General features: G+C 33.7%; 1 protein-coding gene across 3 annotated transcripts in view; it reads left to right on the top strand.

Moving 5' to 3' along the window:
- Positions 1–15,675, top strand: part of LOC149802885 (netrin receptor UNC5C-like) — a 265,894-nt gene that overhangs the window by 239,820 nt on the left and 10,399 nt on the right. For all 3 annotated transcript variants that reach the window (XM_089952355.1, XM_089952353.1, XM_089952354.1), the window contains 3 exons: positions 807–1,043; positions 3,244–3,390; positions 13,178–13,348. In XM_089952355.1, the coding sequence (XP_089808481.1) occupies positions 807–1,043; positions 3,244–3,390; positions 13,178–13,348 (555 nt within the window). The remainder of the gene's footprint in view (positions 1–806; positions 1,044–3,243; positions 3,391–13,177; positions 13,349–15,675) is intronic.

Genomic DNA, 15,675 nt, shown 5'->3' with positions numbered 1-15,675 from the left:
GAGTAATAAACATTTGATTGTCTCAGTGAGGTTTTACAAAACCATTTTTGCATTATAATTCTTCTAAGACTGGTTCCATACATATTGATGGACTGGAACAAAGTTTGCAATTTATTATGACGTGATGAATGTACCGGCGTTTGACACAGCAAAAATTGCAGCTAATTATAAATGTAAACATTGTAGAGACACTTAACCTCTGTTTTAATAGCACTAAATTATATATATATATATATATAGATATATACACATATATATATACATATATATACATACATATACATACATATACATACTGTGTGTGTGTGTGTGTGTGTTTTTCTTTATGACTGGAAAATGGTAACATGTTCAATTATTGTATGTCTTGTTTATTACTCAAACATTACCATATGAATAAAATTATCTGAGCAAAACAACACTATTAGCTGATCCAAAAGTCTCCTAAAAATTATACAGTGAGTTAACACTTGTCAACTTCACAAAGCATTCCTATTTATAAGCAGATAATCTTTGCAGCTTTCAGGGCAAAAAGATGTCAGAATTCCTTCTGATTAGACTTGAAGTCAATGAAGATGTTAACTAATGTTTTGGCACTCAACACCGGAAGTTCTGTGTGTATTGTTTTATCAGATTTATAAATCACGTGATAAAAATGTATATTTGGATCCATGGTGTAGGGAATACATTTTTGAGACTTCTTATACTGGTGCAATAAGAGTATATTTTTTATTTAAAAAAAAAACTTTTCAAAAAGTTAATTTAAAATTGTTGTCCACATTGATTCTTATTTGCTGTGTCTGTTGCAGAGGACAGTGACGCTTGGCCAGGAGACAATAAATACACCCATATACACACAGCTTGATCCCACAAACTGTCACATCATGACGGAGCATTTACATAGGTTTGCCCTTATCGGAGAGGCTGCCAGCGCTGGGAGGGCCATAAAAATTCTGCGGCTTGCAGCATTTGCACCAGCAGTACCCCCGTCTATGGATTACAGCATTAGAGTTTATGTGGTTGAGGACACGCATGATGCACTAGAAGTTAGTATTTTCAAACTTTTCCATTTATTCTATCAGATAAGTTTCTGTTCACACAGTGTTCTTGCTGTAAATAATTTTCATTTACAATGTACTTCATTTTTGTATGTTTTCTTCATCTCATGTTGGTTTTTAGTCAGGTACTCTATTGAGCTTATCTACAAGAAGGAGGGTGTAAATGTGTATCTATATTAATTCGTCAAAATTTAATAACAACAGATATAACACATCATAGTTCATGACACGGTGAGCACAAGAATGAGATGAAAAATCCACAAAACTTTATAAAATGACAACGAACTTACACACACCTTATAGCAAAAATTGTAGTAGCGGAGAAATTTTAGTAATGTAGTGGCCTTAGAGTGATTCTCAATAATGTATCCCATTAAATAATATTGCCATAACTGGATCCACAAGTGTTAAAAGCATAACAAGCCGAAATAGAAATTCCCCATGTTTTCAACCCACCTGCCCCCAAGCTTATAAAGTGACAGCTTCGGGAACATACTTTACTCCGGTGTCCTCCACTTGATTCTTGATGTAGCTAGTAATGTATTTAAAGTGCCATTATAAGCAACAAAAATAATCATCGCTTTGGGCGTACAATTTATATGTTTAGATATTGAAAAGAACAGTTTCCTGATTATAGTACAGTTTTAAGTCATGCAGATGTCATGAAAATGAAGACAGAAAATGTCATTTGCACAGTCTTGAAAAGTACACGAGTTTTAGTGGTTTCCATGAAAGTGCTCAAATTTGGTTTCATTGGAAGTACTTGAATTTGAGGTTGGCTCCAATATTAGTAAATTCTATTGTTAAAGATTGAAAAGAGTCAAAATTCCAGTTTTACTTCCATGTTTTGGTGACTTTACATAGTCAGTAAAACTTAAAATTAGGTCACTTATGTGTTTAATAGGACTTTGACTAATCTGGGATTGTAACCATCTCACAGTATTGACGGCAGGACTATGCCTTTGGCTTGTCGCTTTGAAAAGTAAAAGTCGAATAGTCTCAGAATGGTATGTTTCCAGCCTTTTGCATCTGAAATTACTCAGAACGCTTGGAAAATTGATTATATTATTTTAAAACTAAATCATTTTCACTCCTTACAAAATTAACATTTTGTTATTCATCAGAGATCACAGAAAAGTTAAAAGAAATAAACAACCAGCAAGAAAATCTGTAAATTGAACATTTCTCCACAAATCCATAACATCATTGTTGCAAAATCGGAAGATGTTGTTGCCCTGATAAAAGGAAGGAGTGGTACATTACATGTAACCTGTAAACATGGCACTTTTGATGTTTCATTCTGGTGTAGGTAACACTGTCTGCCTATATATACATGATGTCTCACAGAAGTGCACTTGATGACACTATAATGATGTCATCTGTGTATGAAAACTAGCATAGTTAAAATATAAAAGACAAATGTTTTAGTTAAGAAAAAAATACTTGTTTACAATTTTTTGTTGTTGTAAACTTTTATGATCTATATAATGATATGATACTGGTAGGAAGTACTATTTCCTTCTTTCTTTCTTCCTGTTGCAATCCTTTTTCCACCAACCTTTTAAGATTAGAAGTTTGAGAAGAATAATCTATTTAAGTGCATTGGTTTGTGACAGGGAAATCATTCTGTTAGTTTGTGACAGGGAAATCGTAACATTGGTGTGTGACAGGGAAATTATACCATTTGTGTGTGACAGGGAAATCATACCAATGATGTGTCTCAAGAAAATCATACCTTTAGTTTGTGACAGGGAAATCATACCAGGGGTGTGTGACAATGAAATCATACCATTGGTGTGTGACAAGGAAATCGTACCATTTGGTGTTTGACGGGGAAATCATACCATTAGTGTGTGACAAGGAAATCATGCCATTGGGATTAGATTCTGTGGAATTGGCGAAGACTCATTCCTACCCACAAATTCTGTCCATCAGGTGGGATTTCCATAAATTCACCATGCATATGATGGATTCCATTAGTTACGGTACATAAACTTGTGACCCAAAATTTTAACCTTGTTGATTTTTCCACTGTAACCAGCTCCTTTAGTTTTATTAAAAAAACTTGTAACCCTTAATCTTTTATTGTAATCATGAAGGCAGTGCCTTTTTTATATCTCATTGTAATGAAATCTAAAAAACAACACTCTGTTAGTTGATGAAATATTTTGTACCCTAAAACTTTCAGGGTGTGATTCAAATGGAAAGAAGACTAGGTGGGCGTTTGCTGGACAAACCCAAACAGATCCCATTCCAAGATGGTGGCAATAATCTTTGTTTGACAATAGAGGAGCTGTCACCAGGCTGGAAAAGCAAGCTAGCTGCCAACTATCAGGTAAAATATTGAGCTACGTCTCCACCCCCACCCCCACCCACATTTTGAAGTGATCTGTTTCATGAATGTCATTGAAGTGTTAAATACTTAGTTTATTTTTAAATATTGCTTTGGAGACTTCTTTGGAGAGGTAATTTTTTTAAATATCTTTTAAAAAATGATGAGAGCTATATCAGTGTTCAAAATTGTATATACTGTATATCTGCATATATATATATAGAGAGAGAGAGACACACACACACACACACACACACACACACACATTTATTTGAATGAATCAATCAATGAATGACAGAAATACTATCTCACTTTTGAACACCTGCCTACAATATCACCATGGATGCTGAAAATTGCAATTTTTAACAGCATTTAATTTTGATTAATTGACTCTTAATGAATCCCAGATCTCCAAAGTGCTTCTAAATAAAACTTCGAAATGGATATCATTCATGTGATACATATATAAGCAGGGTTGATAAAGGTGAGAGCTTTCTTCAATACCCTTTTCAGGAAGCCAGTATTTTTAAGCTTCAGCATTCACCTTTGTTGAAGTTTTTAATGAGAATCTTTTTTTCGCTTAGATGAGACACTTACTCTGACTGTTGTTTCTCTACCAGATAGCACTGTATAGCACTGTATCCATGCATTTGATGGCTTAAATATAACTTAAACTCAAATGGAAAGTAGCATACAATCAGCATTGTTTTATTATTGGAACACAGTCGACAGGCAGGCAGGCAGTTGGCACAGAAATAACATAAATGAGAATTTTACTAAAGTTAATGAAGCGAAATAAATAATTGGCAGGGGGGGGAATGAAATATAGTAGTTTGATGCAAATTTTAAGTCTGTCTCCCGGTTCTAGCTGTTGATATCAAGATTATCTGAAACTAAGTACCAGTAATAAGATCCTGAGATAACAGTTTACCATATATACTTGCTTATAAGTCGAGTGAAATTGCAAATAACAAATAGGCTTATCTTTTATAGCATAATGCACCTTTAGATCAGGGTGCATTAATGTTTGTTGTACTGTTTATTCCTATCAAACTGCACAGACCCAGATCTGCTGGTGCCTTATGCAATGGCAGATATGGGTCTCTGGACTTTGCAGTTGGACTTGACTTAGAAGTGAGTATATATGGTATATTACATAGCATGCTCTATCAGATCTGGGTCAGTGCAGTTGAATCAGAACAGTACTACATAATTACCATTGTTCCCAAATGTTATTTGAGGCCAGTTGTGAATGACATAATGCACTGGCAGATCATGGTCTACACTGTTAGTTCTGATAATGATTTCAAAACGAAAAGTATGTACCCTGATGTACTGGTTCATCATGCACCAGCAGGTCTGGGTCAATGCCAATCAGAGATATGCCATACACAAAGGTTAATATGAAATATTTTTCAGTGAAATATATTGAAATTACAATTGATGATGTCTTTTGTCAAAACTGATGTTTGTTACAATTACTACATGGGCCGACAGATGTGCACCAGCATGGTCGGACCACGCATGACGCACGTAGCTGCACACATTTCATTTCTTCAAACTTGAAAGGAATTTATCTCTTAAAATTGGGGTGTTACTTAATGGCTTTGGTTTGATTGGGCTGTGAAATCAATCCTGGTAGTCTTTACTGATCTTAAGTTAGAAATGCAGTTCCTTCAGTTTTAATTAATGCTAGCCATATAACAAAGTTGAAAGAAAGTGGATTGATATTTATAAACATTTTTCTTTTTTCTCAAGAGATGCAAACTGAGTTGAATTGCTATGTTTATGCAAGATGTAAATTACTCTGTTAGATGTTCAAGTACATAGTATGTATTTAATGAGGTATGTTTTAAAGGAGTAAAACCTGAAGTTCCCAAAGAAGCCATTTAGTGTATGTTAGTGAAACTATGATCTGCACTTTAAAATATCAGACTACTTCCTGAATCATGTTAGATGTAATACCACTCCTTGAATTTGGACACTAAGTTTTATATATGTTTTTGAATATATATATATATATATATATATATATATATATATATATATATATATATATATATATATATATATTTTCCAGGAATCAGTGCCTGTATAAAGGCAGCATGTGGTTAGAAATTGAAGAAAAAAAATCTTTAGACATGTTTCAAGGAAGATTATCAATATTTGTAACTTAGGTCTTTGAAGATAATTGCTGTGGGTATGTAAAATTAAAACTGCTATTATTTGGATGTACCTACAAGTAATTTGCCTGCATATGTTTTTAAGGAAGAAGAAACTGAATCCTCAGACTTTTATAAACTGATAGGACCTCTTTCATCTTTCTCATGCAGATGCCATTCATGTTTGGATTTCTAAGCCCAACATGCTTCATGAACCAGTCTGTATAATAAACCAGTCTGTTTTCCAGTGGGTAGTGTTAGGTACTCATTATTGAGCAGAGTTATCCCATTGGCCCAATACCTATGGCATGTGTAACAACAGATTAAACAGTGCTGAACTTGATCACAACAGTATCAGTACAGTAATGATATTATCAAAAATAGAAATTCATTTGAATAATTCATTGCATTAAGTGTTATCATGTCCTCCTGCAGGTATAACTGGACAGGTTTTTGCTTTTACTGTATATACATGCTGATAAATTGGATCCAGCTGTAAATTGCATAAACCAAGATCTGCCATCACATAATGCACTGATATATCTTGGATTATGTCGTTTATTTGGAGTAATCAGTAGAAATACAACAAATACCCAAATCTGCCAGAGCATTATGTGACTGCAGATTGGGGTCTGTGTTATTTTTTTATGTTGAGACTTATTTATTATTATTGATATATAGTTGGTCAATTTCTGGGGATTTTTTACATTTGTGTCACATGAATTCTATGCTAGTTCCCTTGATAAATTTTGAAGAAAAAGTGGGAATTGTTTATTTTTGTCTGTGTCTGTGTATATATGCATAAATGTGCATCACACAACATACACATTCAAGATAAACCCTTTAAAACATTGGAGATTGATTGGGGCTAGTTTGTTGACATACACAACAGGTTAAGAAGTTTTGGCAAGAGACAGGTTGTGCGTGGAATGGGGTTCAACATAGTGGACAAAAAGTGTATGGATATTTTTTGTACTATCAGTTGGAAGTCAGACTTAAAGCAGACTAAATTTAGGTTGAAAAGTTTAAATCAAACCTTGCGTTTTCTTGGAATGTTTAAAAGCTCTGAACTGTAACAAACTTTCTGAAGCTAAGCACCATGAAGACTTGTATCCGATTTCACACTCATCGTTAAATACATATATCTTAATGTCATTGAGATAAAACAACACATGTTTTGGGAGTGTACAAATAGTGGAATACTTGACTATTACACTAATATTAATTAAAGATATCCTAAAAGAGAACTAGATGCTGAGATAGTTTTATTTTAGTTCCCAAGATTTCTTTAGTTGTGTGATCTTGTAATTGATGTACAATTGCCTTGAGTTGTACAAACAATTTATGAAGAAGGCTGACAATTGAAATTCCAGTTGTAATTGATCTCATCTGGGTATCATTGGCGCTTGCTGTCTGCATTATGCATGTTTTCAGTAGTTGGGGTAATTAAACATTCACTTGAAATACATAAGGACCATGATTTCCACTTGTGAATTATGAAATGACAGCCTTAATTTCCTTTCATTACATGTTCATTTCCAGTTTGGCTGTCAGTTTCCTCCTCAATATCTTTGAATAACTTAATGTTGTGACAGACCTAGTTAACTCGATTAGGTCTGGTGCTGTGTTTACAGTGTTGCTTCCATCTCAGTTATTGTTTAAAGAAAATGCAAATGTGGAATGATGAAGAATTCATTAAAGATTGGAAGGGTTTAGGTCTGTGAGACTTGATTGGCAATTAGGTCACTCAAGTACTAGAATTTTTTTTTTTAAGTGTCTGGTCTTCGATACTTCATGAAAGAGGGCCAAAAATAGGTTGTATTTACTTCATCTTTGTCTTTCAAGACCACCACTTTTGCAGCAGGAAATTTGTCTTTTTAGAGGGGGGACCACACTTTCAAGTAATAATTACCTATGGAGTTCTGAAACATTTGATGTTTTCATTTAAAAATGATGTGCATGTCATAGAAACTCTTACTATTTTCATTTAAAATTATTTTGAATAAGCGTCGGTGTATTCCTACAAATGTTGTAATAATACTATACATTATGTGTCACCTAAGGACTGAGCTTTCGATAGTATGTGTGACTGTATCGACCTGTTACTTAAAGTAAAGTCTAATAAAATTATTGCCTTTTTTTAAATCATTTGGCCAAAAAAAGGAATTTTCATGACATGTGGCATGGTGCAAGACCATAATAAAACCTTGTCATTCATATCTGGGTACAAACATCTGGCAGGAACTGTCTTTCTGTGTCCATTCTAATTTTCTTTTTCTGCAGAATATTTCCCTTATCTCTGACTAGGAGGTTTGTCTGTGCCTTTCGGACATTAGATTTTTCAGCAAGGAGCCTTTTACCCCCACCTCCAATTTTGTTGAATCAAATGACTATATATCTTTCTTCTCAATTGATAATTTGTCTTTTCTGCATTGACAGTTTGCTCTATTTGTTTTATTTTCTGTTTCATTGTCCATTTACCTGAAAACCAAGGTGCAACACTTTCAAGCAAGAAATTCTACTTCATAGACAATTTTTAATTCCCTTCACCCATTCTTATGAGAAAAAGGAGTGTGGGGCATAAACTTACATTTTTCTCTGTGAATCAAAGTGTCCATAAATTATCTGAATGTGTATGAGCTCTAAAACAACTTAAAATAATGATTACAAACCAGGCAAGCTGCCATTATATAATTTTCCATTAGTCGGTTCTTACACAACCGTTTCTGTTTCACATTTCACTACTTTGTTATATACATAGGATCAGTTTTTTGGATCACTCTCGGTCATAACCCCATTAAATTTCAGGGAAAGATAAACCTGTTGTTTTTTTTAACATGGGGAAAACGCCATATTACATCTGGTTTACAACATTGATACATATGTGCAGTAAGATTTGTCATTATCTTCAGAAGAGATACAAGTACAGTATCATACATTCTAGAAGAACATTGACCCATAGTAAACACAAGTATAGAAAATGGACAGAAATTCAAAATTCTTGATATTTCCTTCTTGGCTTGGAAGATCCTGCAAACTTGATGCCAACCATCAAATCTCGAGGGTTAATCCATTTTGCACACACCCAGAAGTTATGTAAGATAGGTGCCATGATTTAAGATACAAACCTCTTTGATGTAACGGTCTGAGATAAAATAGTCACTACCAGTATTAATTGCAAGTCATAATTTGAAACAAGGGTTGGTCTCTGTTAGCAGATTTAACAGATCTAATCTTATTTGTAAGGAACATAAGGGAAAGTTAGGATATTATAATTCTAATTAGTAGTATGCAGGGATACATTGTAACTTATCAACTGTAAAAATATGCCAGGCTTTCCCCACTTTCCCTGCTATCACACAGAAGACCTGGTAAACTTCACCTGTTACTACACAATTTGATACCACAGCTTTTTTCATGATGAATGTAAGTCTTGATTAAGGGCTGTAAAAAGCTGGCATAAAAACAGAGCTTTAAAACACATCTGGTATCTATCTGTATTCTTCTTCTGTCGGCAAGTTGGGTAAATCTGACCAGAAAATGTAAAACAGATATTCATACCAAGGTTTTCATGGTTAAACTACAATTGATTAATCAAAGATGTTGAACTATTGATGATGGTTGAGTTCTGTTAGAGGATGTTGCAGAGAGTACAGCTGTGGTCAGTGTACTGAAAGCTGATGAAATTATTTTGACTCAACAGGGACATGCACCTAGTTTACCAGGGTCACATTCAAACAGCATTGTTAATTGACTGTACTGAGTAAAGGATATTTGTAAGTTACCATAATTTTCATTACACACCAGTCATCTGGACAGTGAGAAAAATAATGAATTTTTATTGCCCAAGATATTGGATAATGATGGTATTCACCAAAAGTTTCAATTAAGGCTTCTTCAGCACTTCCCTTTTCATGCAGCTTTTGTTCATATGTCTTTATACATTTTTTATTTTCACAAAAAAATCGGTAAAATAATTGTTAATAATAAATAGGTGTGCATTTACAGTGTTTTCCATTTAATAAATTAAAGTTTTCAAGTGAGTAGTTTATAATTTTATAGAAGTTTTAAATTGAATAATTTAAGTAGTTTTCAATTTACTTTTATATATGCAAGAGTGAATGCACTCTCGGGGTGAAGAAGTTGTCAAACGTGATCATTTTCCTAAAATAAAAGACTAATACCACAGATGTGAAAGATTTAAATTCATGAAGATATAGGTTTTCAGAGTTTGAACAGAAGACACACTAAGTGGGCTTTTAAATGAATGTAATACATTTTTATTGATCTTTGACTTTTAATTCTTTAAACAGATGTTGGTTTTGCTGGGACTAAACAAAATGTCATGATTGATTGTTCAGAGTTGAGGAGTCAGTTATCAAGAAAGGCTTATAGCAGTTTGCCATTTTGATAGCAGAAATTCCTCCTGACAAAAAATCTTTTTGTACACACATCACTTTTCTGCTACATTAGACTTGCTTTTCCACAAGATCATGAAAATTACAATACTAATGTCTTTGATTTCATGAAATTGACATGCAAATTATAAGAGATTAAAACACACCATGTGTGGCTGGAACTTTCTTTGACAGAACAAACACCAGATTAATGATCTCCAGATTAAAAGTTGCCAAAAATTGTTAATCTTCAACACATGTGACAAGCAAGGAAAGGAGAAAATTTGGATTTATCAGCCTTTGTCCAGGATATGAAGAAAAATGAATGACATTATATTGATCAAGCCATTATTGAGTTTGATAAATGGCTGTTAATGATCCAGTGTTATACAGATACCCTGTCCTGAAATGGAAAGGCAAATTCAGAATAAAAAAGGATGTGGACAAAACAAAGATCAGATAAAAGTATATCTTTAGGCCTGTGAATTGGATATTGATAGTGGATATTTAGGCCATGTCAGGTCCAGGACAGAGGGTAACATTCATTGCCTAAGGCTGGTGGTACTTCGATCTTATCACTGTTATCTCCCCTTTTGTCAGAGCACAAAGAGAGAAAAATGGAAAATGCTCAAATTTGAAGCACACAGGATGCACTTTGGATAGTTCTGCTCAAGAGCTGGCATACTGGTTTGATTTCACACTGTCAAGTTCTATCAGATTTGTATATTTCATGGAGTCAGCCTTCAGCCTTTGTTATCTAAACATGCTGATTTGTTGAGAAAAAAATTCATTTATATTCCTTAATGTTGGGTTTAAATCAATGGTACCAATGGGTGGTAAATCCATAGCACTCTTTAGACCTGAAGTTCCTCTAAGATGATGCATCCCCACAGACAGGGATAGGAATTACATACAGTTTCAGTGGATTTAGATACCAGTACACCTTAAGATAAGTTAAATTGGAAACAGTCTCTTTTCTTAGAAAGATAACCTGAGTACCATCTATACTCAATTACAAGTCAAGTCAAACTGCAAACAACATAGACCCTGGTCTGATGTCTCATAATGCAATGGATCAGGGTATGTTTTGTTTATTTTGCTGATTGCCCCCTAACAAAACACGTAGACCCAGCTCTGCCAGCACATTGTGTGATGGCAGATCAGGATCTGTGCAGTTTGTGGTTGGACTTGATTTTTAAGTGAGTATAAACGGTAATAATAAATGGTTTAACATAGGATTAGTTTCCCTAGAAATGCCATGATGAAGTTTCCTCCAGTTTTTAACATCAAATGGATCAACCTCTTTTTGAAGAATTACGGCAGAATAAAACTTCACTGGTGTATTTTAGATCCATATCTTTTACTCTAAATTTATTTAAGAAGTTTTCTTCAGTTATGAAAGTGATAATATTTTTAACTTTATTAGACTTGAATCAAAATATATCTAAATAAGTGTATCAGATTTGACTTGAATCAAATTATATCTAAAAATTTGTATCAGATTCGACTTGAATCAAAATATATCTAAAATGTGCATCAGATTAGACTTGAATCAAAATATATCTAAAAATGTGTATCAGATTAGACTTACATCAAAATGTATCTCAATACGTGTATCAGGTTCATTGCCTTTGAAATATCCTTAATTAGTCAGGCTTTGAAAGGGACATGTTCTTGTTACTGAGCCTGTTGTTATTGCAAGAAATTGGCACAGTGCATAAAAACAAGGGCAGACAACTTTCATTTGATACCGTGTACAAAGTTGAATTTTCTTCTGGTCCTTTTCTGGAGGATTAAGTTCATTCAAGTTAGTTCCAACTGCATAGATACAAATTGACCCAATCATGTATATATCTATAAAATGCCCTTATCACATGTACATAATTTTCCTAGTACATATACTGTACAAAAATGCCCCTATCATATATACATGTACAAAATGACCCCATGTTCAAAATTACCATATCACATAAAAAAATATGTAAAAATTACCCTTTGTACAAAATGACCCTCTCACATATATATGTACAACATAACATGTACATGTTCAAAATTACCATGTCACATAAAAAATATGTAAAAATTACCCTTTGTACAAATTGACCCTATCACATGTATATGTACAAAATGACCCTTTCACATATGCATGCACAATTGACCCTATCACATGTACATGTACAAAATAACCCTATCACATGTACATACACAAAATGCCTCTATAACATGTAAAAATTGCCCCATTCTTATATATATACAAAATGCCTCTATAATATGTACAAATTGCGCCTATCTTATACATATACAAAATGCCTCTTCAACATATACAATATTACCCTATCTTGTACATATACAGTATGCTTCTACAACATGTACAATTTGTGCCCATCTTATATATATATACAAAATGCCCATACAATGTATACAATATGCCCCTATCTTGTACATATACAAAATGCCTCTACCACATGTACAATTTGTCCTATCTTGTACATATACATAATGCCTCTACATGTACAATTTGCCTCCATCTTGTACATACATAAAATGCCTCTATAACATGTACAGATTTCCCTTATCTTAAACACGTATACAAAATGCCCTCATCATATGCACACACACACACACACACACACACACACACATATATATATATATATATATATATATATATATATATATATATATAGACACACACACACACACACACACAGTATTTTATGTTTAGTATCAGGATAAATATATTAAAAAGGAGGAACTTTTTTATCTGCATTTTTCTTTTAAACTAAGGTAAAAAATGAGTGGACATGTTACAAGATGATGTGGTTGAATCTCATTCTGTAGGTGCTGTAGAGCTTTTGTTTATAATAGTGTTGTAAACAGTAACCTAATAATCCCTTCATTTAATGGAGATAGTCACCTTCTCTCCTGTCTGCTTGAATCGTCTTTACAGTAATCTTTGTATTCACTTTAATTCTAACTTTTTGTCCCATGGCTATTTTTTTTATAGCCTTGAAAACATGATTAAAAAAATATCTCCCTCGCCAAAAATGTCATTTTTGCTTGCTTGAAGATTGCTTCTTACTGGTACTAATTGGATAAACAAAATGAGCAGAAATTTTAACTGTTTTAAAAAATAGGTAACATTTTCCTGGTCCACCTAATAGTTGAGATTTTAAATATAGTTTCAGTTTAAATGCATACTGAATATTCCTCGTTATTTTTGTATTCCAGGAGATTCCATTCCGTCACATATGGAGTGGAAACCAGAACAACCTTCACTGTTCCTTCTCTGTGGAAATGGTAGAAGTAGTTCAGGACAAGATTAGCTGCAAGATCCAGGTCTATCAGAAAGCAATACTCACCAACCGGCAACTGCTCAAAATCAGTGCCAATTTCAAAGAGGTTTGTTGTCATATACATTCAGGTTTAACTTGGATACCATTCCATACAACATAGACCCTGTTGGCCTTTACTTAATGTGATGGCTGATCAGGGTTTATGATGATTGTTGGGATTAATCAGTAGAAAAAGACAACATACTGTCACTGCTCGCATATAAGTCCATTCACGTATAAGCCGACCCCCAAACTGAACATACATAAACACTAAAAAGTGCATGACCTGCATATAAGCTGACTTAAAACTCCGAGGCATCTCAAGATGCACGAGGTAAGTTCCAAATGCAGTTATTCCGGCAAACTTGTATTTTAAAAAAATATATGTATATTTATCTCGAGGTTGGCGTACATGATTATGAACAAGAAATGGTATAAACTTGTTTGAAAAGTAGTTTTTTTAATTTTCTGTTTTATTATAAACTTTCAGAAATAATGCTTTGAAAATTATGCCAATACCGTAAAAGCTGAATTGTAGTTTGCTTTGATGTAAGCGACCTTACACTATACCTGTCAACTTTCATGCCAGGAGGGAAAAAAACTCCCAATTTTTGGGGTCGCTCCATGCCTACCTCCCGATTTTATAATATCTTCTGATTTTTACAGAGAACTCCTGATTATTATATTATGTCTTCGATTTTCATTTCTTCTAAATAAGAAAAGTCCTACATGTTCTGTGTTATCATCTGTGATTTATTGTCATGAAAAAATAATTATTTTAGTATAAAGAATTCGCTTCTTCACTAAAGAGAATGTTATGTTTAAACATTATTCACGTAAATGATTGATTTTTTTTAACCTCTACAATGATACAAAAATCATTAAAAAAACCACAGCAATAAAATCCTCCACAAATAATTTCAGTCCCAAGAATGATCACTACGAATGCTGTAATTCCATATGCTATAGCTCCATTCCCGCGAAAGAAACTTGCACAAGCGAACACCTGGTATTTTTATACCATATATACCATTGTTAAATTGGTATAGTTACCGGTCAAAATTCCCTCTTAGTACAAGCCAGTTTCAGGGTTGTACTGCTGTCACAAAATGAAAGACAAATTCGCCGACTATCAACAGAGGAGACACCGAAATATCAAGCTTTCCACTGTGTGGAAAGTTATGTTTGTTCAACTAAAACACAAAACTAAAATTGATTGATGTTGATCTTAGTTGATCTCTGTGAGAATTTAGCCTTTATTATTACCACTCTTCATGGACATGTAAATTATAATGGTTTTGTGCCTTGTACAAATAAATATGCATACCTTTTTAAAAATATTACCTCATTTTGTAGGATCGCTTATATCATTGAAAATGAGTAACTTGTGAGCGCATGATTCAACGTAATTGAAACAGCTATTAAGGACTAGCTGAAATATTATCTGGAAAAATGCAGTTTGGTCGAAACAATGAATAAAGCAAAATCTGCACCAATGTTTGGGTATAAGTAAGGATTTAAGTGACGCTATGCACACTTTGCACTGTGTAAGTACTGCACATTATAGTTCAGCTTGGTCTCCCTGGTAAACTCAACCGGCCCGCAAATTATGAAGTCTGTATTTACCTTCATTTAACTTCTTGCTGGAGAAATCAGAAAATATTCACATGCAAAAAAATAACAAAATCAATCATAGTACATTATAACAGTTTAATAATTGTTGGGTCACCGAAAGTTACTTTTTTGTACATGCCTATGTCTTAGGACATGGAAAAATGATTGTTTCGTGTTCCAAGATTTACAGCCATTACAGTAGTCAACAAAAAGACCTAAAAACTGTCCAGTTTACACATTGGCTGCAGATAAGCCACCCCCGCCTTCTTCCAGGCGTTCATTTTTTCGTAAATTTTTCGGCTTATACGCGAGTATATACAGTAGACCCTGACCCATTCTTGTCAACCCTTTGATGTGTTAGCCTTATTCAAGAAGTTCTAGACCTGTATTTAGGGGTCATGCACCTTGTCAGAGTGCCAAATTCAAGAGGTTCCAAACCTGTATTTTTAGGTTTAGTACCTTATTTGAGTGCCGAGTGCCTCTTGATTATGATTCAGTGAGTCCTGGGTACTTTTCCTCCCATTTCTTACTTTGCTAATGAGTAACTTTTTTCTTTTTCTCTGCTTTAGGTGGCAGCTTGTTGCTACTAGTAGCTCTCTGTCTTCTTTATCTCAACATTCAATTTTCCGCATGCGTGCACTTTATCAAAATCTTTTGTTCCCCATAAGAGCAAAAGCCATTCGTAAAGCTCACTGGTTTGACCAAATCGATAAATCAAATAAAATAGCAAATTGTAACCATTTTTTTTCACTATAATTTGTTTTGCCTGTATGAATTTAA

This window comes from Sinohyriopsis cumingii, chromosome 3 (assembly GCF_028554795.1).
Source record: "Sinohyriopsis cumingii isolate HCF-2022 chromosome 3, ASM2855479v2, whole genome shotgun sequence".
Classification (NCBI taxonomy): Eukaryota; Metazoa; Mollusca; class Bivalvia; order Unionida; family Unionidae; genus Sinohyriopsis; species Sinohyriopsis cumingii.
Note: the sequence above shows the minus strand (reverse complement) of the source record. Positions and strands in the feature narration are given on the sequence as shown.